This window comes from Anolis sagrei, chromosome 9, assembly GCF_037176765.1.
Source record: "Anolis sagrei isolate rAnoSag1 chromosome 9, rAnoSag1.mat, whole genome shotgun sequence".
NCBI lineage: Eukaryota > Metazoa > Chordata > Lepidosauria > Squamata > Dactyloidae > Anolis > Anolis sagrei.
Genome location: NC_090029.1, coordinates 6,065,601 through 6,089,535, shown reverse-complemented (window position 1 = coordinate 6,089,535; position 23,935 = coordinate 6,065,601). Strand labels below are relative to the sequence as shown.

Sequence of the window (23,935 nt, the reverse complement as noted above, 5' to 3'; positions counted from 1 at the left end):
TGCTGAGTGCCAAGTTTGGTTGAATTCCTTCGTTGGTGGAGTTCAGAATGCTCTTTGATTGTAGGTGAACTATACATCCCAGCAATTACAACTCCCAAAATGTCAAGGTCTTTCCCCCCAAATCTCCACCACTGTTCATAATTGGTCATATTGAGTATCCATGCCAAGTTTGGTCCAGATCCATCATTGTTTAAGTTCACAGTGCTCTCTGGATGTAGGTGAACTACAACTCCCAAACTCAACGTCAATGCCCACCAAACCCTTCCAGTATTTTCTGTTCCTCATGGGTGTTCTGTGTGTCAAGTTTGGTTCAATTCCATTGTTGGTGGAGTTCAGAATGCTCTTTGATTGTAGGCGAACTATAAATCCCAGCAATTACAACTCCCAAAATGTTAAAGTCTTTCCCCACAAACTTCACCAGTGTTCACATTTGGGTATATTGGGTATTTGTGCCAGTTTGATCCAGTGAATGAAGATACATCTTGCATATCAGATATTTACATGACGATTCATAACAGGAGCAAAATTTTAGTTGTGAAGTAGCAACAAAAATAATTTTATAGTTGGGGGTCACCACAACACGAGGAACGTCATTAAGGGGCTGTGGCATTAGGAAGGTGGGGAGCCACTGTTCTGTCATTTCCTCGGATTGCATCACATTTCTCTCCTGAATCTGCATTCTAGGAAGAGCTCAGAGCCGAGCCTGCAATTAAGGAAGCCGTGCAGTTGGATGGGTTGCGTGGAGGGCCATTGATATACGATACCATTACTCCTCTCGGTCTCGTCCTATTAATTTCCACTCTATATGATGGGCTGCTTGAGCTCCCCCTCTTTGCAAAAGTACGGAACGGATGGCATGATGAAAGAGTCATCGTAAAAAATCACTCTGGAGGTATTCAACCTCGGATGACACAATGCAAAGGGAGCGGGGGCATCACCATTTTGCATTTTCATTGGCTGGCTTTTGTTATAATTTATTTATTTTATTTATTTAGCACACGCATACCCCGCCCTTCTCAATCATAGAAGAGACCTCGTGAGCTATCCAGTCCAACCCCATTCTGCCAAGAAGCAGGAAAATTGCATTCAAAGCACCCCTGACAGATGGCCATCTGTTTAAAAGCTTCCAAAGAAGGAGCCTCCACCACACTCTGGGGCAGAGAGTTCCACTGCTGAACAGCTCTCACAGTCAGGAAGTTCTTCCTAATATTCAGGTGGAATCATAGAATCAAAGAGTTGGAAGAGACCTCATGGGCCATCCAGTCCAACCCCATTCTGCCAAGAAGCAGGAATATTGCATTCAAATCACCCCTGACAAATGGCCATCCAGCCTCTGTTTAAAAGCTTCCAAAGAAGGAGCCTCCACCACACTCCGGGGCAGAGAGTTCCACTGCTGAATGGCTCTCACAGTCAGGAAGTTCTTCCTCATGTTCAGATGGAATCTCCTCTCTTGTAGTTTGAAGCCATTGTTCCGCGTCCTAGTCTCCAAGGAAGCATAAAACATGCTTGCTCCCTCCTCCCTGTGGCTTCCTCTCACATATTTATACATGGCTATCATATCTCCTCTCAGCCTTCTCTTCTTCAGGCTAAACAGGCCCAGTTCCATAAGCCGCTCCTCATAGGGCTTGTTCTCCAGACCCTTGATCATTCTAGTCGCCCTCCTCTGGACACATTCCAGCTTGTCAATATCTCTCTTGAATTGTGGTGCCCAGAATTGGACACAATATTCCAGGTGTGGTCTAACCAAGGTGGAATAGAGCATGGGGAGCATGACTTCCCTGGACCTAGACACTATGCTCCTATTGATGCAGGCCAAAATCCCATTGGCTTTTTTTGCCGCCACATCACATTGTTGGCTCATGTTTAACTTGTTGTCCACGAGGACTCCAAGATCCTTTTCACACATACTGCTCTCGGTCCAGGCATCGTCCCCCATTCTGTATCTTTGCATTTAACACATAAACACAACAGAAAATCAGAAAATAAAATAATATAAAATACAAAACCAATTCATCTGAACCTTAGGAAGAACTTCCTGACTGTGAGGGCTGTTCAGCAACACAAATATATAAAATCAAAACATCTACATAAATAAAAATGTAGTGTTCGTTTGTGGGATTAACAGAACTCAAAAAACACTGGGCGAATTGACACCAAATTTGGACACCAGACACCTAATAACCCAAAGTATGTCCTTCACTCATAAAAACACTGAAAAACACAACAGAAGGGACTTACAAAGCCCACAAAAGCTAAATGATGAAAAACTAAATGACAATACAGAAAAAAGGGAAGAAAGAGGAAGGGAAGGGGAGAAAGAAAGAAAGAAAGAAAGAGCTCTGCTGGGATTGTGGCGCAGCTGGCTGAGTGTCAGCTGCATTAAGATCACTCTGACCAAGGTCATGAGTTCGAAGCCAGCCCGCGTTGGAGTTGATTTCCAACCAATTGTGTAGCCTGTTGTCGACCTTTGCAACCCAAAAGACAGTTGCATCTGTCAAGCAGGAAAATTAGGTACCACCTTAAAGTGTGGGGAGGCTAAATTAACTAATTTATAAGGCCATAAAAAAGACTCCAGCAAAGCACTCTAGCCAAAAAGCATGTGGGGAATGTGGAAGTACTTCATCTGTGTCACAGATGGATGATGAAAGCGACAGCTCCCCTGGTGGCCAGAAAAAGTTAAATAGCCTCTGTCTTTGTCTGTATATGTTGTATGTCAAAATTGGCATTGAATGTTTGCCATATATGTGTACACTATAATCCGCCCTGAGTCCCCTGCGGGGTGAGAAGGGTGGAATATAAATGCTGTAAAATAAATAAAATAAAAGAAAGAAAGAAAGAAAGAAAGAAGGGAGGGAAAGAAGAAGGAAAGGGAGAAGGAAGCATGGAAGCAAAGAGAGAAGGAAGGAAAGAGGTAGAGGAGGAAGAAAGGAGAGAAAGGGGGAGGGAAGGAAGGAAAGTTAGAGAAGGAAGGAAGGAGAGAAGTAAAGAAAAAGGGGAAATAAGGAAGGAAAGAGGGAGCGAAGGAAGGGGGAAGATGTAGAGAAAGAGGGAGGGAAGGAAAGAGAGAAGAACAGAGAAAGCAGAAGAGAAAGAAAAAGTGGGAAGGAAGGAACGACATAGAGAAGGAAGAAGAGGAGGAAAGACGGAAGGAAGGAAGGAAGGAAGGAAGGAAGGAAGGAAGGAAGGAAGAAAAGAAAGAGGGAGTGAAGGAAGGAGGGAAAGAAGGAGAGAAAGAGGGAAGGTTGGCCACAGCAATGCATGGCAGGTACAGCTAGTTAAACACTAAAAATGATCACAGTGGGCAGGGCCAAATCCAAAGATAGTCCTAGGTGATCCTGGGCACGAATAACTCTTGCCAAGAATCCCACGCCAAGTTCCTCTGTAAAGGGAAAGCCGCAATCAAAGCATGCAGGACTAAAGGTATTTTACAAAGGGGTAGGAAAGTTTTCCATTCTACCTCTTTATGGAGCACCTTCTGGTGCATAACCTATTTCAATATAATTAATTTTTCCAAAAACTGTTCCTGAGTCATCAGAAAACTCAACTGCAAGGGCAAGCAATGCCACCTTGTCCTGCAGATAGCCAGAGGGCTCGAAAGGACAGCATTTGGCTTTGGCGGTGACTCAGAGATGTGCTCTCCTCTCTCTCTCTTTCTTGCTTTCAGACCCAGGAGAACTGCAGGCAAAGATATTGCTACCAAGGACAGTCACAGAATCACAGAATCTTGCAATTGAAAAGTGCAAGAGAAAGCAAGGAAGTCTTAATCCGGACACAAATTAAAGTCTCTTACAAAGTCCCAAACGAAAGTCAGACAACGGACAATGAACTAAGTTCTTAGCAGCCGACACAAAGCAGATTCCATTGGAGTGAAAACATCACATATCAGCGAAAGCTGACTGCTCCTGCCTCTGATTTATAGCCCTGAATTCCCCACGCAGGAGGTGCTATGGTGTCTCCCAGTTAGCTCAGCGTTTTTAGCAGCTATTCTGCCTGAACGCCGTCTGCACTCTGTCTCTTTTCATCTCTAGAAATGTGGGCACTTTCAAACCCGCATTGTCTGATTCTTCTTCTCCCTCCAATTCCTGAGCACTCCTCTGCTCCCCTTCCTCCTCTGAAGATGAGGAATCCCTAACAGTTCCTCTGTGATCCCTCTGAACACCCCCTCGTGACCCCCCCCCCCACAGGTCCCGATCTCCAGATTGAGAAACACTGCTCTACCTGGGCACTTTCTCTTCCTAGTTTCTCCTCATCCAGTATATGCTTTTAATCCATTATATCCAAGGAGGTTGTGCCCATTCTTTCCCTCTTCGCTGGACTGCTCCTGCCACTGATTAATAGCCCTGAATTCCCCATGCAGGGGGTGCTAGGGTGTCTCCCAATTAGCTCATCATTTTTAGCAGCTATCCTAGCTGAACGCCATCTGTGCTCTGTCTCTTTTAATCTCTCTTGAAATGTGGGCACTTTCAAATCCTCATCGTCTGATTCTTCTTCTTGTGTCTCCCAATTAGCTCATCGTTTTTAGCAGCTATCCTAGCTGAATGCCGTCTGTGCTCTGTCTCTTTTCATCTCTCTAGAAATATGGCCACTTTCAAACCCTCATTGTCTGATTCTTCTTCTCCCTCCAATTCCCTGCTCCCCTTCCTCCTCCGAAGATGAGGAATCCCCAACATGCTCCTAGTTGTTTCCTTTTTTCAGAAAATACATATTTAGGATTTCTCATTTTCTTTGCATTGGCCATGGATCTCTACGAGTGAGCCCAAAAAAGCTGGTGCTATTCAGATCGTGCTTGGTTTCATCCCTGGACTGCACAAGTCTCTTGTGTCATCAAGTCTCCAGACCTCAATGAGTACGTAGAAATAGGATTAGGCTGAGGGATCCTCTGCTCACACATTCCTATGCATGTTTACCAAAAATGACTTTATCTTTCTTCCTCCTGTCAGCCACTGTCTCCTCCCCCTTTGAATAAGTAGGAATGGAATTCTGTGGGGGAACTTCCTTTTTAAATGTATTTTTTATTGCGCTGGGCTTGGCCATGAAGCCATTCACCATTTCATAGAATCATAGAGTTGGAAGAGACCTGGTGGGCCATCCAGTCCAACCCCATTCTGCCAAGAAGCAGGAAAATTGCATTCAAAGCACCCCTGACAGATGGCCATCCAGCCTCTGTTTAAAACCCTCCAAAGGAGGAGCTTCTACCACACTCTGGGGCAGGGAGTTCCACTGCTGAACGGCTCTCACAGTCAGGAAGTTCTTCCTCATGTTCAGATGGAATTGCTTTTCCTGGAGGGGCAAGAGATTAGGAGAAATTTCACATTTGTGTGTCTGAGAGTTGAGCTTCCCTACCATTCAAGGAACACTGTGGTGCACTTGGAAGGGAACCCAGAGGTCATTTAGCCTATCCCCAGGGGCGGCTCAACCCATTACGCAAAGTAAGCATTCGCAGTATAGTTGATTTTGCCCAGGGGCGCTCTTGAGGCGCTCTTGGGGGAAAACAGACCTTGACATATGCGAGTTGTAGTTACTGGGATGTATAGTTCACCTACAATCAAAAAGCATTCTGAATTTCACCAGTGATGGAATTGAACCAAATATGGCACACAGAACTCCCACGACGAACAGAAAATATATATCAGTGATTGGTTGGGGTGGGGGGGGGGGGGCAAAATACTGTTTGCTTACCATTGAAAATTCTAGGGCCGCCTTTGCCTACCAATGCAATGCAGAATCATAGAGTTGGAAGATAACTCATGGGCCATCCAGTCCATCCCCTTTCTGCTAAGATGCAGGAAAGTCGCATTCAAAGCACCCCTGACAGATGGCCATCCAGCCTCTGTTTCAAAGCCTCCAAAGAAGGAGATTCCACCATACTCTGGGGCAGAGAGAGAGTTCCGCTGCTGAACAGTTCTCTCACACAATCAGGAAGTTCTTCCTTAAGTGGAAACTTAAGGTGGAAACTCCTTTATTTTCTGTAGTTTGAAGACATGGGAGGAAGGAGAGAAGGGGGGGGGGAGAAAAGCAGGAGGAAAGGAAGGAGGAAGAAAAAAGAAGGGAAGAAAAGATGAAGAAGAGAAGGAGAGGAGGAGAGGAAGGTGCAGAAGGAGGAAAAGAAAAGCTGGAGGAAAGGAAGGAGGAAGAAGCAAGGAGGGGGAAGGAGAAGAGGAAAGAAAGAAAAGGATGAAGATGAGAATGAGAGGAGGAGGAGGAAAAAGAAAAGGAAATGAAGAAGGAAGAAACGAGAAGGGGGAAAGGAGAAGAGGAGGAAAGAAATAAAAGGATGAGGAAGAGAAGGAGAGGAGGAGGAAAAAGAAAAGAAGAGGAAATGATAGATGAAGAAAAGAGAAGAAGAAGAGGGGAAGGAAGGAAAGAAAGAAAAAAGGATGAAAACAAGAAGGTGAGGAAGGAGAGAAGAGGGGAAAAAGAGCAGGAGGAAGAAAAGAAGAGGAAATGAAGGAGGAAGAGAAGAGAAGGGGTGAAGGGGAAGAGAAAGAAAGAAAAGGAAGCAGAGAAGGAGAGGAGGAGGAAAAAAGAAAAGCAGGAGGAGAAGAAGGAGGAATAAAAGAGAAGGAAAGGAAAGAAAATATGAAGAAGAGATGGAGAGGAGGAGAGGAAGAGGTGGAAGGAGGAAAAACAAAAGCAGGAGGAAAGGAAGGAGGAAGAAACAAGGAGGGGGAAGGAGAAAAGGAAAGAAAAGGATGAAGATGAGAAGGAAAGGAGGAAGAAAGAAAAGCAGGAAGAAAGGAAGGAAGAAGAAAAGAAGAGGGGAAAGGAGAAGTGTCAGAAAGAAAGAAAAGGATGAAGAAGAGAAGGAGAAGAAGGTTAGGAGGAAGAAGAAAGACAAGCAGGAGGAAAAAAGATGGGAAAATGGAGGCGGAAGGAAAGACAAGGGGGAAGGAGAAGAGGGAAGGTGAAGAGGAAAGAAAAGGATGAAGAGAAGGAGAGGAGGAGTAAGAAAAGGGGAGGAAATGAAGGAGGAAGAGGAGAGAAGGGGAAAAGGAGGTGGGAAATAAAAGGATAAAGAAGAGAAGGGGAGAAGAAGAGGTAGGAGAGAAGGAGGAAAAAAGAAAGGGAGGGGGAAGAAAAGAAAGAGGAAATGCGAAAAGCAGGAGGAAGAAAAGAGAAGGGGAAGGGGGAAGAGGAAGGAAGAAAGAAAAGAATGAGGAAGAGAAGGAGAGGATGAGGAGAGGAAGGGGTGGAAGGAGAAAAGAAGAGAAGAGGGGAAAGAAGAAGGGAAGGAGATGCTGAAGAGGGAGGAAAAGGATGAAGAAGAGAAGGAAAGGAGGAGGAGGAAAGAAAAGCAGGAAGAATGGAAGGGAGAAGAAAAGAGTAAGGGGAAAGGAGATGTGGCAGAAAGAAAGAAAAGGATAAAGAAGAGAAGGGGAGAAGAAGAGGAAGGAGAGAAGGAAAGGAGGAGGAGGAAAGAAAAGCAGGAAGAAAGGAAGGGAGAAGAAAGGAGAAGTGGCAGAAAGAAAGAAAGAAAAGGGTGAAGAAGAGAAGGGGAGGAGGAGGAAAAGAAGGAGAGGAAGAAGAAGGGAAGGGGAAGGAGAAGCTGAAGAGGGGGGAAAAGAGGAGGAGCAGGAGGAAGGAGGGGGAGGAGGAGGAGGGAAAGGTGGGAGCGGAGGCGGCTTTGCGGCGTCCGGAGGGAGAGAAGGGCCTTTGCTGCTTGCTGCTCTTCCCCTTCCTCTTCCTCTTCCTCTTCCTCTTCCTCCATGGCAGGTCCCCGGGTCCCCTTCCTCTTCCTCCTCCCCTGTCGGGACCCCCCCTCTCTTCCTCGGAGGAGGACCTGCTCCTCCTGCTGCATCCGAGGCTGCATCCGATGCTCCTGTTCCTGCTGCTGATGTCTCCTCCGGTGGCGGGCGGAGGAGGGTTCGGCTTCGGCGGAGGAGGAGGATGCCTGCGTGCCGGGGGAGCCGCTCCTCCCGCGCCCTGGCCGCCGCCGCGGTGCTGATGCCGGGCTCGGGAGGGGGTGGGGGTGGGGGCCCCGGCCTGCCCCTGGCCCTCGGCCGCCCCTCCTCGGCCCTCTCGCGGCGCCTGGCCCGGCTCCGGGGGTCCCGCGCCCGCCTCATGCTGGCCCTGGGCGCCGCCCAGATGGCCCTCGGCTGCCTCATCGTGGCCCTCAGCTTCGCCGCCCTCGCCCTCACCACCTCCGCCCGCGTCCGGCACTCCTGCCCCTTCTGGGCCGGATTCTCGGTGAGTAGGGGTCGCAGCAGGGGTCGCCCCCTCCCCCCTCCCCTCCCCTCCCAGGGGACCCTTCTCCCTTTGTCGCTCCTGCCGGATGGCACTGGGCAGGACCACCACCCCCTCCTCCTCCTCCTCATGCAGACCCCTCTGCCCTTGGGTTCCCTCCCTGCCACAGTCAGGGGCACAATTGTTTTGCCTGCCTTCCTATCTGTCTTCCTGCCTGTCAATTTATCTATCTACCTATTTATTTATTTGTCTATATGCCCCCCCCTCTCTCTACCTATCTACCAATTTATCTGTCTGCTTATCTATCTAATTTTTCTATTTATCTACCTTCTTATCTATTTATCTGCCTGTGTGTTTACCTACCTACCTATTTATCTACCTGCCTATTTATCCACCGGCCTGTCTATTTATCTACCTACCTATTTATCTACCTGCCTATCCATCTACCTATCTATCCACCTGCCTGTCTATTTATCTATCTCCCTATTTATCTACCTGCCTATTTACCTATCTATCTATCTATCTATCTATCTATCTATCTATCACCTTACCAATTTAGCTACCAACCTATTTATCTACCTGCCTATCTATCTACCTACCTATTTATCTACCTGCCTATTTATCCACCTGCCTGTCTATTTATCTACCTACCTATTTATCTACCTGCCTATCTATCTCCCTATTTATCCACCTGCCTGTCTATTTATCTATCTCCCTATTTATCTACCTGCCTATCTATCTACCTACCTATTTATCTACCTGCCTATTTATCTACCTGCCTGTCTATTTATCTACCTACCTATTTATCTACCTGCCTATCTATCTCCCTATTTATCCACCTGCCTGTCTATTTATCTATCTCCCTATTTATCTACCTGCCTATCTACCTACCTATTTATCTACCTGCCTATTTATCTACCTGCCTGTCTATTTATCTACCTACCTATTTATCTACCTGCCTATCTATCTCCCTATTTATCCACCTGCCTGTCTATTTATCTATCTCCCTATTTATCTACCTGCCTATTTACCTACCTATTTATCTACCTATCTATCTATCTATCTAATCTACCTACCTACCTATCTATCTATCTATCTATCTATCTATCACCTTACCAATTTAGCTACCAACCTATTTATCTACCTGCCTATCTATCTACCTACCTATTTATCTATCTGCCTATTTATTTATCTATCACTTTACCTATTTATCTACTTATCTATCTATCTATCTATCTATCTATCTATTACCTTACCTATTTATCTACCTGCCTATCTACCTACCTATCTATTACCTTACCTATTTATCTACCTGCCTATCTACCTATTTATCTATCTACCTATCTATTTATCTATCACCTTACCTATTTATCTACCTACTTATTTATCTACCTGCCTACCTGTTTATCTATCTACTTATCTATTTATCTACCTACCTACCTATCTACCTGCCTATCTGCCTACCTATTTATCTACCTGCCTATCTACCTAACTATTTATCCAACTAACTACCTATTTATCTACCTACCTATTTATCTATCACCTTACTGATTTATCTACCAACCTATTTATCTACCTGCCTATCTACCTACCTATTTATCTATCTACCTATCTATTTATCTATCACCTTACCTATTTATCTACCTGCCTATCTCCCTGTTCTATTTAACCCTATCTATTTATCTATCTACCTAGGTATTGATCTACCTACCTATCTATTTATCTATCTATCTACCTATCTATCTGTTACCTTTCCCATTTATCTACCTGCCTATCTACCTATTTATCTACCTATTCATCTATCACTTTAGCTATTTATCTACCTGCCTATCTACTTATCTATTTATCTACCTATTTATCTATATATCAATCTATTGCCTTACTTATTTATCTACCTGCCTACCTATTTATCTACTTACCTATCTACCTACCTACCTATTTATCCACCTTCCTATTTATCTCCCTATCTACTTATTTTATTTATTTAAAACGTTTATATCCCGATCTTCTCATCTCCATAGAGGGACTCAGACCGGCTTTATCTACCTAAATATCTATTTATCTACCTACCTACCTATTTATCTGACTACATATCTACCTACCTACCTACCTATCTATTTATCTATCTACCTATCTCTCTCTCTCTCTACCTATTTATCTACCTTTGTATCTACCTCTCTACTTATGCAGCTATCAGCTATCTACCTATCATCTATATCTCTCTCTACCTGTCTACTTATCTACCCACCTACTTATCTACTGCTCTACCTGACATCTATCCATCCATCATCTTTATCTTTCCATAGCAAGGTCTTTTCCCTCTCTTATAGAGCATCCCAGGAAGGGTTACTTGGTCTAGACCAGTCATGGCCAAACTTTGGCCCTCCAGGTGTTTTGGACTTCAACTCCCACAATTCCTAACAGCCTACTGGGCTGAAGAGGGCTGAAGTTTGCTCATGCCTGGTCTAAACACTGGGATCTCCAGGAAGAGAAATTTCAGAGCTGCAGAGGGCTGTAAACACTGTAAACACAAAGCATCAATCCCTGCCCCCCAAGTCAGCAAGGCCATAGCCGATTGTGGTGGAGCTCTCCAAGTTGCCACCTTGGAACAGCTTCTTCCAAGAATCTCCACACCTGTCCTGAATCAGGCCTGGGAGCCCTTGAGTGGGCCTGCATCCAGGTGTTCCTACTTTACTGCAAGGAGAGCCTGGAGATGCAGAAACTGGCTCTTTCTGGAAAGGTTGGAGTCCTAGTGTTCATTCTGCTTGCTTCCAAGCCAGCCCCCTTATGCTGGCACTGACCCTATCAAGGAAGGATTCACTCTCGATTGAGTCAGGGCAGGTAAGGGGCCCTTCTTGTTTTCCTACAGCCCCCCGCTTTGCCCAGCATTGCTCTTTTCCAAAAGAGTCATTTTGTCTTCTGATGTATACCCAAAGCACTGCTGAATTAGTCGCGTTCATTTCCAGTGGAAGCTAAGGCTGGATTTGCTCTGAGACCCAGTTCTTGGTATTATTATTATTATTATTATTATTATTATTAGTCTATCTTTCTTCCTACCTACCTATCCCTCTATCTACTTATCACCTACCTAGATGTCTACCAATCTATTTATCTACCTACCTATTTATTTGTTTATCTACTTATCTATCTACCAACCTATTTATATATCTACCTACCTATTTATTGATTTACCTACCTACCGATGGATCGATATATAAATCTATCTACCTAGTTAGCTATATATTTCTTTCTCTGCCGATCTACCAATTTACCTACCAATTTATCTCTCTACCTACCTACCTACCTATTAATCTATCTATTTACCTAGCTATCACTCTATCTATCTATCTATCTATCTATCTACCTAGCTACCTATCTACTTACCCATTTATCTACTTATCTATTTATCTATCTATTTATCTATCTATCTACCTATTGATCTACCTATTTATCAACCCAGCTATTTATCCATGTACCTATCTACATATCTATCTATATCTATCATTCTACCTACCTATTTATATACCTATCTATTTATCTATCTACCTGGCTATCAATCTCTCTGTCTACACATCTATCTATATCTATCTCTCTACTCATCTATTTATCTGTCTACCTACCAATTTATCTACCCACTTACCTATTTATCTATCTACCTAGCTACCTATCTATTTATCTATCTACTTACATTTTTATCTACCTATCTATTTATTTATCTACCTACCTATTTCCCTACCTACCTACCTATTTATCTATTTACCTAGCTATCACTCTATCTATCTATCTATCTATCTATCTATCTACTTACCTATATATCTACCTATTTGCCTACCTATTTATCTATCTACCTAGCTATTTATCCATCTACCTATCTATATCTATCATTCTACCTACCTATTTATCTACCTATCTATTTATCTATCTACCTAGCTATTACTCTATTAATCTATCTATTTCTATCTACCTACCTATTTATCTATCTATCTAGCTAGCTAGCTAGCTACCTATCTATTTATCTATCTTCTCACCTATTTACCTACCTACCTATTTATCTATTTACCTAGCTATCACTCTATCTATCTATCTATCTATCTATCTATCTATCTATCTATCTACTTACCTATATATCTACCTATCTATTTATCTATCTACCTAGGTATTGATCTACCTACCTACCTACCTACCTACCTATTTATCTATCTATTTACCAAGCTATCACTCTATCTACCTACCTATTTATCCATCTACCTATCTACATATCTATCTATATCTATCGTTCTACCTATTTATCTACCTATCTAGCTATTTATCTATCTACCTAGCTATCACTCTCTATTTACACATCTATCTATCTATCTATCTATCTATCTATCTATCTATCTATCTATCTATCTTTCTGTCTGTCTGTCTGTCTGTCTGTCTATTTATCTACCTACCTACCTACCTACCTATCTATTTATCTATCTACCTAGCTCCCTATCTTACCTAGCTATCCCTCTCTATCTATCTACCTATTTATATATCTACCTATCTACACATCTATCTATCTATCTATCTATCTATCTATCTATCTATTTATCTACCTATCTATTTATTTATCTACCTATCTATTTATTTATCTACCTCCCTATCTATCTATCTATCTATCTATCTATCTATCTATCCACCTATTTATCTATCACTTTAAAGTGGTACCTATTTATTTACTCACATTTATTTTTGAACTGCTAGGTAGGCAGAAGCTTGGCTAAAGGCCAGGAGCTCACCCTGATCCAAGCTTTGAACTGTCAACCTTTCGATTGGCAAGATTTGATTTACCATTGAGTATTACTTACCATTGAGTACCTGAAGACCCTAAAGCAAGCATAGGCAAACTTTGGCCCTCTGGGTGTTTTGGACTTCAACTCCCACAATTCCTAACAGCCTACCGGCTGTTAGGAATTGTGGGAGTTGAAGTCCAAAACACCCAGAGGGCCAAAGTTTGCCACCGACTGCCTAAAAAGGCATCTCATTTTGGAAGCTCAGCCCTTGCTTGCTTCGCCAAAGAGTCTCTGAATCTTCTTGTTGTTTGAGTCATTGTTTTGGACTTCAGGTAACTTTCAGGTGAACCTCTCCTGGGGTTTTCTGAGGTTGAGAGTGTGTGACTTGACCATTGGGTTTTCACGCCGGCGTCAAGCCCTTGAGCATCGCAAGATGTGTGCTTCCTTTAGGAAATGGCTGTTGTGGACTTGGCGCGTGCCGAAAGCTGTGAATGAATCCGACGCAGTTGTAAGGTTTTGGTGCTGTTTTCAGACCCTAAGGATTTGTAGTTTGGTGAACTACGGCCAGCCCTCTGTATACTTAATGATTCAAACCCTCTCCCTATTTCCTCTCCATGGAAAATCCCAGTTCCTATTTCTGAGTTTTCTGGGCTGCCTGGCTATGTTCCAGCAGCATTCTCTCCTGACATTTCACCCACATCTGTGGCAGGCATTCTCAGAGGTTGGAAAAAAGGCAAGAGTGCTTTATATGCCTGTGGAAAAATGTCCAGGGTGGAAGATCGCTGCAAGTGATCAACTTGATTAGCACTGAATAGCCTTGCAGCTTCAAAGCTTGGTTGCCTCCTTTGTAGAATCCTTTGTTGGAAAGTGATTAGCTGGCCCTGATTGTTTCTTGTCTAGTATTCCTCTGCTTTTGAGTGTTGTTCTTTCTTTACTGTCCTAGAGCTTTTTTAAAAAAAAATACTGGTAGCTACCTTGGACGTTCCATCTGAACATGAGGAAGAACTTCCTGACTGTGAGAGCCGTTCAGCAGTGGAACTCTCTGCCCCGGAGTGTGGTGGAGGCTCCTTCTTTGGAAGCTTTTAAACAGAGGCTGGATGGCCATCTGTCAGGGGTGATTTGAATGCAATATTCCTGCTTCTTGGCAGAATGGGGTTGGACTGGATGGCCCATGAGGTCTCTTCCAACTCTTTGATTCTATGATTCTATTCTATGACGTTTCACAGATATGTAAACCCCACATGAACAAAATCTGGCTACCAGTATTTTTAAAAACCCTCTAAAATCAGGACAGTAAATAAAAAGCAACTCTCAAAAAGCAGTGGAATTCTAGACAATAATAAATCAGGGCTAGCCAACACCTCCCTACAAAGCATTCCCCCAGGCAGGAAGCAGCCAGGCATTGAAGCTGCAAGACCATTCAGTGCTAATCAAGGTGGCCATTTGAAATATTCACACCTGCCTCAAGAAGACAAGAGACATTCCACAGATATATAAACCCCATTTTCCTAGTTTCCAAGAGACCTCACAACTTCTGAGGATGCCTGTCATAGATGCAGGTGAAATGTCAGGAAAGAAAGCTTCGGGAACATGGCCAAACAGCCTGGAAAACTCACAGCAACCCAGGGATTCCAGCAACAAAAGCCTTAGAATCATAGAATCAAAGAGTTGGAAGAGACCTCATGGGCCATCCAGTCCAACCCCATTCTGCCAAGAAGCAGGAATATTGCATTCAAATCACCCCTGACAGATGGCCATCCAGCCTCTGCTTAAAAGCTTCCAAAGAAGGAGCCTCCACCACACTCCGGGGCAGAGAGTTCCACTGCTGAACGGCTCTCACAGTCAGGAAGTTCTTCCTCATGTTCAGATGGAATCTCCTCTCTTGTAGTTTGAAGCCATTGTTCCGCGTCCTAGTCTTCAGGGAAGCAGAAAACAAGCTTGCTCCCTCCTCCCTGTGGCTTCCTCTCACATATTTATACATGGCTATCATATCTCCTCTCAGCCTTCTCTTCTTCAGGCTAAACATGCCCAGCTCCTTAAGCCACTCCTCATAGGGCTTGTTCTCCAGATCCTTGATCATTTTAGTCGCCCTCCTCTGGACACATTCCAGCTTGTCAATATCTCTCTTGAATTGTGGTGCCCAGAATTACTTTATTTTTTTACCTTCAACAACACTAATTGAGTATTCCCTTATCTCAAATGCTTTCGACCAGAAACCTTTTGGCATATTAGCATAATAAACACAATAACTTGGGGAGGGGACCCAAGTCTAAATACAAAACTCATTAAAGCTTCACAAGTTGTCCCCTGCCAGGCGTTGCTGTGGCCCAGTCTGGTGATCTGGAAAATAAAGTAATGAGAAAGTGTTGGTTTCTAATATATGTAATTCCTTTCTGCTTGTGAGTAAACAGTATTTCTTGCTGTTTCTTGGTCAGTGTTGATGTGGAGAGTGTCTGGTTTGCCTACTCTGGAATATGCAACATATCATTGTCCTTCTTTAAAGGTCTCTTTCAAATCTGTGATACTATATCTGTGTGTGTGTGAGAGAGAATCATATCTATCTATCTATATTTATGACTGGATGGCTCTCTGTCAGGAGGGCTCTGATTACATTTTCTTGCCCTGGTGAAGAGAGTTGGACTGGATGGCCTTGAGTATTTTCTGTTGCTCATGGGGGTTCTCTGTGGGAAGTTTGCCCCATTTCTGTCGTTTGTGGGTTTCAGAATGCTCTTTAATTGTAGTGAACTATAAATCCCAGTAACTACACATCCCAAATGTCAAGGTCTATTTCCTCCAAACTCCATCTGTGTTCATATTTGGGCATATGGAATATTTGTGTCAAGTTTGGTCCAGATCCATCATTGTGTCCACAGTACTCTCTGGATGTAGGTGAACTACAACTCCCAAACTCAAGGTCAATGCCCACCAAACCCTCCCAGTGTGTTCTGTTGGTCCTGTATGCTATGTTTGGTTCAATTTCATCATTGGTGGAGTTCAGAATGCTCTTTGATTGTAGGTGAACTATAAATCCCAGCAACTACAACTCCCAAATGTCAAAGTCTATTTACCTTAAATTCCATCTGTGTTCATATTTGGGCATATGGAATATTCGTTCCAAGTTTTGTCCAGATCCGTCATTGTTTGAGTCCACAGTGCTCTCTAGATGTGGGGAAACTACAACTCCCAAAGTCAAGGTCAATGCCCACCAAACCCTTCCAGTGTGTTTTGTTGGTCATAGAAGTCCTGTATGCCATGTTTGGTTCACTTCCATCATTGGTGGAGTTCAGAATGCTCTTTGATTGTAGGTGAACTATACATCCCAGCAACTACAACTCCCAAATGTCAAGGTCTATTTCCCTTAAACTCCATCTGTGTTCGTATTTGGGCCTATGGAATATTCGTGCCAAGTTTGGTCCAGATCCATCATTGTTTGAGTGCACAGTGCTCTCTGGATGTGGGGGAACTATAGTTTCCAAACTCAAGGTCAATGTCCACCAAACCCTTCCAGTTTTTTCTGTTGGTCATGGGAGCCCTGTGTGCTAAGTTTGGCCCAATTCCATCATTGGTGGAGTTCAGAATGCTCTTTGATTGTAGGTAAACTATAAATCCCAGCAATGACAATTCCCAAAAGACAAAATCATTTTTTTGTGTGGAGGACATACATTGGGTTGTTAGGTGTCTTGTGTCCAAATTTGGTATCAATTCCCCCAGTGGTTTTTGAATTCTGATAGTATCACAAATGAACATTATATATATTATATATATATATAGAGAGAGAGAGAGAGAATTTGCTTTAATTCTGTATTTTGTTTTGTAATTCATTAATTTTTGATGCATTTTTGTTGTATTTTGCATTGTGTTGTGTTGTATTTTTAGGGCATGGCCTCGTGTTAGCCGCCCCGAGTCCCCATTGGGGAGATGGTGGCGGGGTATAATAATAATAATAATAATAATAATAATAATAATAATAATAATAATGGCTTGAGGCAAGTGTGACTATTGCAATTGGCCACCTTGATTAGCATTTAATGGCCTTGCAGCTTCAAAGCCTGGCTGAGATAGAACAAGAGTTCTTTCTCTCACTCTGGACATTCCACAGATATATAAACCCCACTTGCCCAGTTTCCAGCACACCTCACAAGCTCTGAGGATGCCTGCCATAGATGTAGGCGAAACGTCAGGAGAGAATGCTTCTGGAACATGGCCAGACAGCCTGGAAAACTCACAGCAACCCAGGTTGAAGAGGGCTGGAGAAGAACACATCTTGGTTGTCATTTGGGAGTTGTAGATAAGGGGAGGGTAAAAGTTTTCCCCTGACATTAAGTCCAGTTGTATCCGACTCTGGAGGTTTGTGCTCATCTTGATTTCTAAGTCGAAGAGCCGGTGTTGTACGTAGACACCTCCAAGATCATGTGTCCAGCATGGCTTCATGAAGCACCGTTGGGAGTTCTAGTTGCTGGGATTTATAGTTCACCTACAATCATTCTGAACTCCACCAATGATGAAATTATACCAAACCTGGCACACTGAACTCGCATGACCAACGGAAAATACTGAAAGGGTTCGGTGGACATTGACCTCGAGTTTGGAAGTTGTAGTTCCCCCACATCCAGAGAGCACTGTGGACTCAAACAATGATAAATCTGGACCAAACTTGGCACAAATACTCAACATGCCCAAATGTGAACACTGGTGGAGTTTGGGGAAAATTGACCTTGACATTTGGAAGTTGTATTTGTTGGGATTTATAGTTCACTGGAATAGTTTGGTGAGCATTGACCTTGAGTTTTGGAGTTGTAATTCACCAACTTCCAGAGAGCACTGTGGACTCAAACAATGATAAATCTGGACCAAACTTGGCACGAATACTCAATATACCCAAATGTGAACACTGGTAGAGTTTGGACAAAATTGACCTTGACATTTGGAAGTTGTAGTTGCTGGGATTTACAGTTCACCTACAATCAAAGAGCATTCTGAACTCCACCAATGATGGAATTGAACCAAACTTGGCAAACAGAACTCCCATGACTGAGAGAAAATACTGGAAGGGTTTTTTTTTGGGGGGGGGGGGGCGGCATTGACTTTGAGTTTCGGAGTTGTAGTTCACCTACATCCAGAGAGCACTGTGGACTCAAATAATGATGGATCTGGACCAAACTTGGCACGGATACTCAATATACCGAAATGTGAACACTGGTGGAGTTTGTGGAAAATTGACCTTGACATTTGGAAGTTGTAGTTGCTGGGATTTATAGTTCACTGGAAGAGTTTGGTGAGCATTGACCTTGATTTCTGGAGTTGTAGTTCACCTGCTTCCAAAGAGCACTGTGGACTCAAACCATGATAAATCTGGACCAAACTTGGCACGAATACTCAATATACCCAAATGTGGACACTGGTAGAGTTTGGGTAAAATTGACCTTGACATTTGAGAGTTGTAGTTGCTGGGATTTATAGTTCACCTACAACCAAAGTGCATTCTGAACCTTACCAAGGATAGAATTGGGCCAAACATCGCACACAGAATCCCCATGACCAATAGCAAATACTGTGTTTTCTGATGGTCTTTGGCGAGCCCTTGGCACCCCTTCGCACTCCCCCCCCCCCCAGGGGTCCCAACCCTTAGGTTAAGAAATGAGTGAAGGCTAAAGCCTTGGGAAACTACAATGCCTAGGATTCCATAGCAACGAGCCACTGGTAGAAAGTGAAGTTGGTGTGCAAAACCAGATCCATATCTAAGCACTCCCTCTCTTTGTTTCACCAGGTCCATCAGAGAGAGTGCCACCCTCCAGGCCAGCTTGCTTATTCTCTGCCATCCAACCAAACTGGAGGCTGTGTTTGGAAGCTTTGGGCTTGGTTTCTGGCAGAGAAAGCTGTTCCCGCTCGGCCCCATTTGAGAGCGGAGATGCCTTGCTCAGCCAAAGAATCGCATGACGGATCGGAGACGTCTGTGTGCCTTTTGTCACCGCTCCGTCTCTTGTGTTGCCATTGCCATTGCCACGCTCGCTTGGGCAGCTGCAGCCTCAGCAGTTTCCCTGCCTGCCACTGCAGCATTTCGGTCGCTTTATCTCATCCTCCGCTGCTTGGGGGGTGTCCGCATGTGTCTACGTTTCCCGAGGCCTGCACAGAAAGGGCATTGGCTTCATGATCACCACATCCCAGCCTTTCACGCCTTCCCTCTCTTCTTTTCTCTAGCCTGAATCCATCAATTCATGTGTATTATCCCTTCCGTTGTCTCCTTGACTTTGGCCTCTGAAAATAGCTGGTGAAGTCCAAGGTTATATCTATTACGCACTGTGGAATTAATACAGTGCGACATCAGGTGAGGTGGATCTGGAATTGGTTAAATGGACGAACCCAGAGGGTGATACTCCCCAATGCTTCCTCTTCATCCTGGAAAGAAGTGACGAGCGGAGTGCCATCACTCCTGATGACAGCTAAATTATACTTTCCGTGGCTTCAAAGCCACCTGTCACCTGCAATTTCCCCTCTTTTTTCAGGAGGAGGCAAAGGAACAGAGGATGGAGAAAGGCAATAAGTTTAGGAAGAGTCCAAAGTGGTCTGAAAAGGGCATCATCACAGGAGGAACAACATCGGATGTTCAACTTTCTTGGAGTTAGAGAAGGAAGGGACAAACTTGGGCCCTCCAAGTGTTTTGGACTTCCACTCCCACAATTCCTAACAGCCTCGGGCCCATTTCTGGAGGGAAGTGACAAGTGGAGTGCCGCAGGGTTCCGTCCTGGGCCCGGTCCTGTTCAACATCTTTATTAATGACTTAGATGAAGGGCTAGAAGGCAGGATCATCAAGTTTGCAGACGACACCAAATTGGGAGGGAGAGCCAATAGTCCAGAGGACAGGAGCAGGATTCAAAACGATCTTGACAGATTAGAGAGATGAATGGCCAAAACTAACAAAATGAAGTTCAACAGTGATAAATGCAAGATACTCCACTTTGGCAGGAAAAACGAAATGCAAAGATATAGAATGGGGGACAATGCCTGGCTCGAGAGCAGTACGTGTGAAAAAGATCTTGGAGTCCTCGTGGGGAACAGGTTAAACATGAGCCAACAATGTGATGTGGCGGCAAAAAATGCCAATGGGATTTTGGCCTGCATCAATAGGAGCATAGTGTCTAGGTCCAGGGAAGTAATGCTACCCCTCTATTCTGCTTTGGTTAGACCACATCTGGAATATTGTGTCCAATTCTGGGCACCACAATTCAAGAGAGATATTGACAAGCTGGAATGTGTCCAGAGGGGGGCAACTAAAATGATCAAGGGTCTGGAGAACAAGCTCTATGAGGAGCGGCTTAAGGAGCTGGGCATGTTTAGCCTGAAGAAGAGAAGGCTGAGAGGAGATATGATAGCCATGTATAAATATGTGAGAGGAAGCCACAGGGAGGAGGGAGCAAGCTTGTTTTCTGCTTCCTTGGAGATTAGGATGCGGAACAGTGGCTTCAATCTACAAGAGAGGAGATTCCATCTGAACATGAGGAAGAACTTCCTGACTGTGAGAGCCGTTCAGCAGTGGAACTCTCTGCCGTGGAGTGTGGTGGAGGCTCCTTCTTTGGAAGCTTTTAAACAGGGGCTGGATGGCCATCTGTCAGGGGTGATTTGAATGCAATATTCCTGCTTCTTGGCAGGGGGTTGGACTGGATGGCCCATGAGGTCTCTTCAACTCTTTGATTCTATGATTCTATGATCACTTTAACTGCCAAGGTTCAATGCTATGGAATCTTGGGAGCTGTCGTTTTCCAAGGTCTTTAGTCTTCCCTGCTAATGAGTGCTGAGGCGTAACCAAACTACATTTCCCAGGATCCCATAGCTTAGACTTAGGCGATCCCTCGTTGTCTGAGTAGGATAGTCTTCCAAGATCAGTGTATTGGTGGGTCTGTAGGTGACTGTGCAGCCCTATTCTTGATCTGCATCTTCTTCCGCAATGAGGGCATTGGTTTTGTCAGTGTATGATTTATGCATGATGTAAGTTTAAATGCAATTTTATGTGATAGGATTGTGATTGTAAAAGATTGTAATAGAATTGTATTGCCAGAATGTATGTTTACACAAAAGAGCTGTGAGAATGTGACCCTGAGTTTCTTGCTGTGTGAAGAATTAGGGAGTGTCAGAGATAACTCCTTTCCAGTTGCAGTTTGTCTTTAGTGCCTATCCTCTTTCGTTTTGTGTTCTTCGCGTCTGTTCATGGATGGTGTGTGTTGGATTTATGAACTGCTCAAGTAAAGCTGAAACCTGCCTTTTACCGGCGACTCCAGAGTCCATTATTCAGTGCTTCCGCGATTCTTCTGCTAGCCCTAACAGGTTTCCAGGTGGAAGGCGGTCCTGGTTGGGGTTGGCTTGACACACCTTCCTCTTGGCACGTTTCTCTCTTTCACCCTCCATTCATGCTTCTTCAAATTCTAGAGCACTGCTGGTGTCTACGGACAATGCCGGCTCTTTGGGTTAGAAATGGAGCTGAGCACCAGAGTCCCAGACTCGGACACAACTGGACTTAATGTCAGGGGAAAACCTTTGCCTTTACCTTTTTACTCCCATCCAAGGATCAACCAGGGCTGATCCTGCTTAGCTTACAAGATCAGATGATACTTGAGTCAGGTCTATTGTATTTTTTCCAGATCTGTTCTGAAGAGAGCTTTAGAAAGGCATGGGATCTCCTTCCCTGGAGGAAACAGAAGCTGGATGGCATTGGTGCTTTGAAATAGTACCAGCTCTAGGATCCTACCAAGCCAGCAGAAGTCTCCTGGCCAACCTGTTACTTCTAAAGCTGTTCCAACTCAGAGCCAGTGCATGCAACGACATGTTGCAGGTGCATGTGCAGAGTGCTGGGTGCATTACCTTCACCCCTCTCCTTGCCCATCCACAGTTTTAATGGCTTCCCTCTGCTCCATTAGGGAGGCATCTAATGGGTCGGCTTCCGTTCAGCCTCTCACTCATTACGTCCAATGAATAATGCATTTAACGCAGCCGCTTGCTTTGACATAGTCCCATCCATGGCTGGGAGTGAGTGGTTTGAAGGCTGCCAAACCCTCCTGGGGCTGGACCAATGCCTTTCAGACCTGTTGTTTCCCCTCTTCTGCAACATCCTTCTAATCCAAAATCCAACGGATGAGCTCCCTCTATCAGCTCCATCTCCTCATGCAGGGACATGAGAGAAGCCTCCCACAAGGATGATAAAACATGCAAAAAAACCCCCAAAAACATCAGGGCGTCCCCTGAGCAACGTCCTTGCAGACGGTCAATTCTCTCACACCAGAAGCGACTTGCAGTTTCTCAAGTCGCTCCTGACATGACAAAGAAAATCTCTAAAATGTCAGAGGGGATACAACAACTGCCTTTGAAATGCACTTCTGAAATGTTGTAGGTTTTTCGGGTTGTATGGCCATGTTCTTGGAGCCCCCGGTGGCTCAATGGGTTAAAGCGCTGAGCAGCTGAGCTTGTTGACCAAAAGGTCGCAGGTTCGTTTCCGGGGAGTGGCATGAGCTTCCGCTGTCAGTCCTAGCTTCTGCCAACCTAGCAGTTCGAAAACATGCAAATGTGAGTAGATCAATAGGTATCGCTCCGGCGGGAAGGTAACATGCCGACCACATGACCTTGGAGGTGTCTATGGACAATGCTGGCTCTTCAGCTTAGAAATTGAGATGAGCACCACACCCCAGAGTCAGACATGACTGGACTTAATGTCAGGGGACAACCTTTACCTTTACCTATGGCCATGTTCTAGAAGCATTCTCTCCTGATGTTTTGCCTGCATTTATGCAGGCACTTTCCGAGGTTGCGAGGTCTGTTGGAAACTAAGCAAGTGAGGTTTATATACATGTGGAATAATGTGGGAGAAAGAACTCTTGTCTGTTGGAGGCAAGTGTGAATGTTGGCCACTTTGATTAGCATTGAATGGCCTTGCAGCTTCAAAGCCTGACTGCTTCCTGCCTGGGGGAATCCTTTGTTGGGAGGTGTTAGCTGGCGTGCCTGGGGGAATCCTTTGGAGGCAAGTGTGAATGTTCCAATTGGCCACCTTGTAGCATTTAATGGAACTTTTTTTGGGAGGTGCTAGTTGGCCCTGATTGGCCTTGAAGCCAGGCTCTGAAGCTGCAAAGCCGTTCAATGCTAACCAAGTGGGCCAATTGCAACTTTCATACTTGCCTCCAATAGACATTATTCCACAGATATATAAACCTCACTTGCCTCGTTTCCAACAGACCTCACAACTGAGGATACCTGCCATAGATGCAGGTGAAACGTCAGGAGAGAATGCTTCTGTTGGCTATACAGCCCAGAAAACACCCAACAACCCAGTTTTTGGCCATGAAAGTCTTCTATAATACACTCCAGAAATCCTCCTAGATCAGCGTTTTGACTCTGTGTGTGGGGGTGTGTGTGTGGAGGGAGTTTCAGAGGGGTCATCAAAGACCATCAGAAAACAAATATTTCTGATGGTCTTAGGAAACCCTTTTGCAGTGAAGGCTGAAGATCTCTCTGCCTGTCCTTCTCTTCCTTTTTGGAAACAAATGGCGAATTCTTCCACCAAAAGCTCTCCCTCGTCTGCTGTGATTGGCTGGCCTCTCAGCCAAGGAGAGGGTTACTTCTGAGACTCCAAGTGGAGAGAGGAGAGCAGGCGTGCTCGGCACATCACAGCACATGTGCAGACGAGGGAGAACCTGCGAGGCTGGAGGGAAACTTGCGCTAAAGAGTCCCTTCAAGACTTGGGAATTCTGTGTGGGAAGTTTGGCCCAAATCTATTGTCAGTGAGGTTCAGAATGGTTTTTGGTTATAGGTGAACTATAAATCCCAGTCATTACAACTCCCAAATGTCAAGGTCTATTTCCCCCAAACTCCACCAGCGTTCACATTTAGGCATACTGAGTATTCATGCCAAATTTGGTCCAGATCCATCATTGTTTGAGTCCACAGTGTTCTCCGGATGTAGGTGAACTACTACTCTCAAACTCAAGGTCAATGCCCACCAAACCCTTCCA

General features: G+C 44.4%; 1 protein-coding gene across 3 annotated transcripts in view; it reads left to right on the top strand.

Annotated features, from left to right (window-relative positions):
• The first annotated feature begins 7,586 nt into the window (after positions 1-7,586).
• ENTREP2 (endosomal transmembrane epsin interactor 2) overlaps positions 7,587-23,935 on the top strand; it is a 187,670-nt gene continuing 171,321 nt past the window's right edge. For all 3 annotated transcript variants that reach the window (XM_060755773.2, XM_060755772.2, XM_060755775.2), the window contains exon 1: positions 7,587-8,187. In XM_060755773.2, coding sequence (XP_060611756.2) covers positions 7,888-8,187 — 300 coding nt within the window. In that variant the 5' untranslated portion in view covers positions 7,587-7,887. The remainder of the gene's footprint in view (positions 8,188-23,935) is intronic.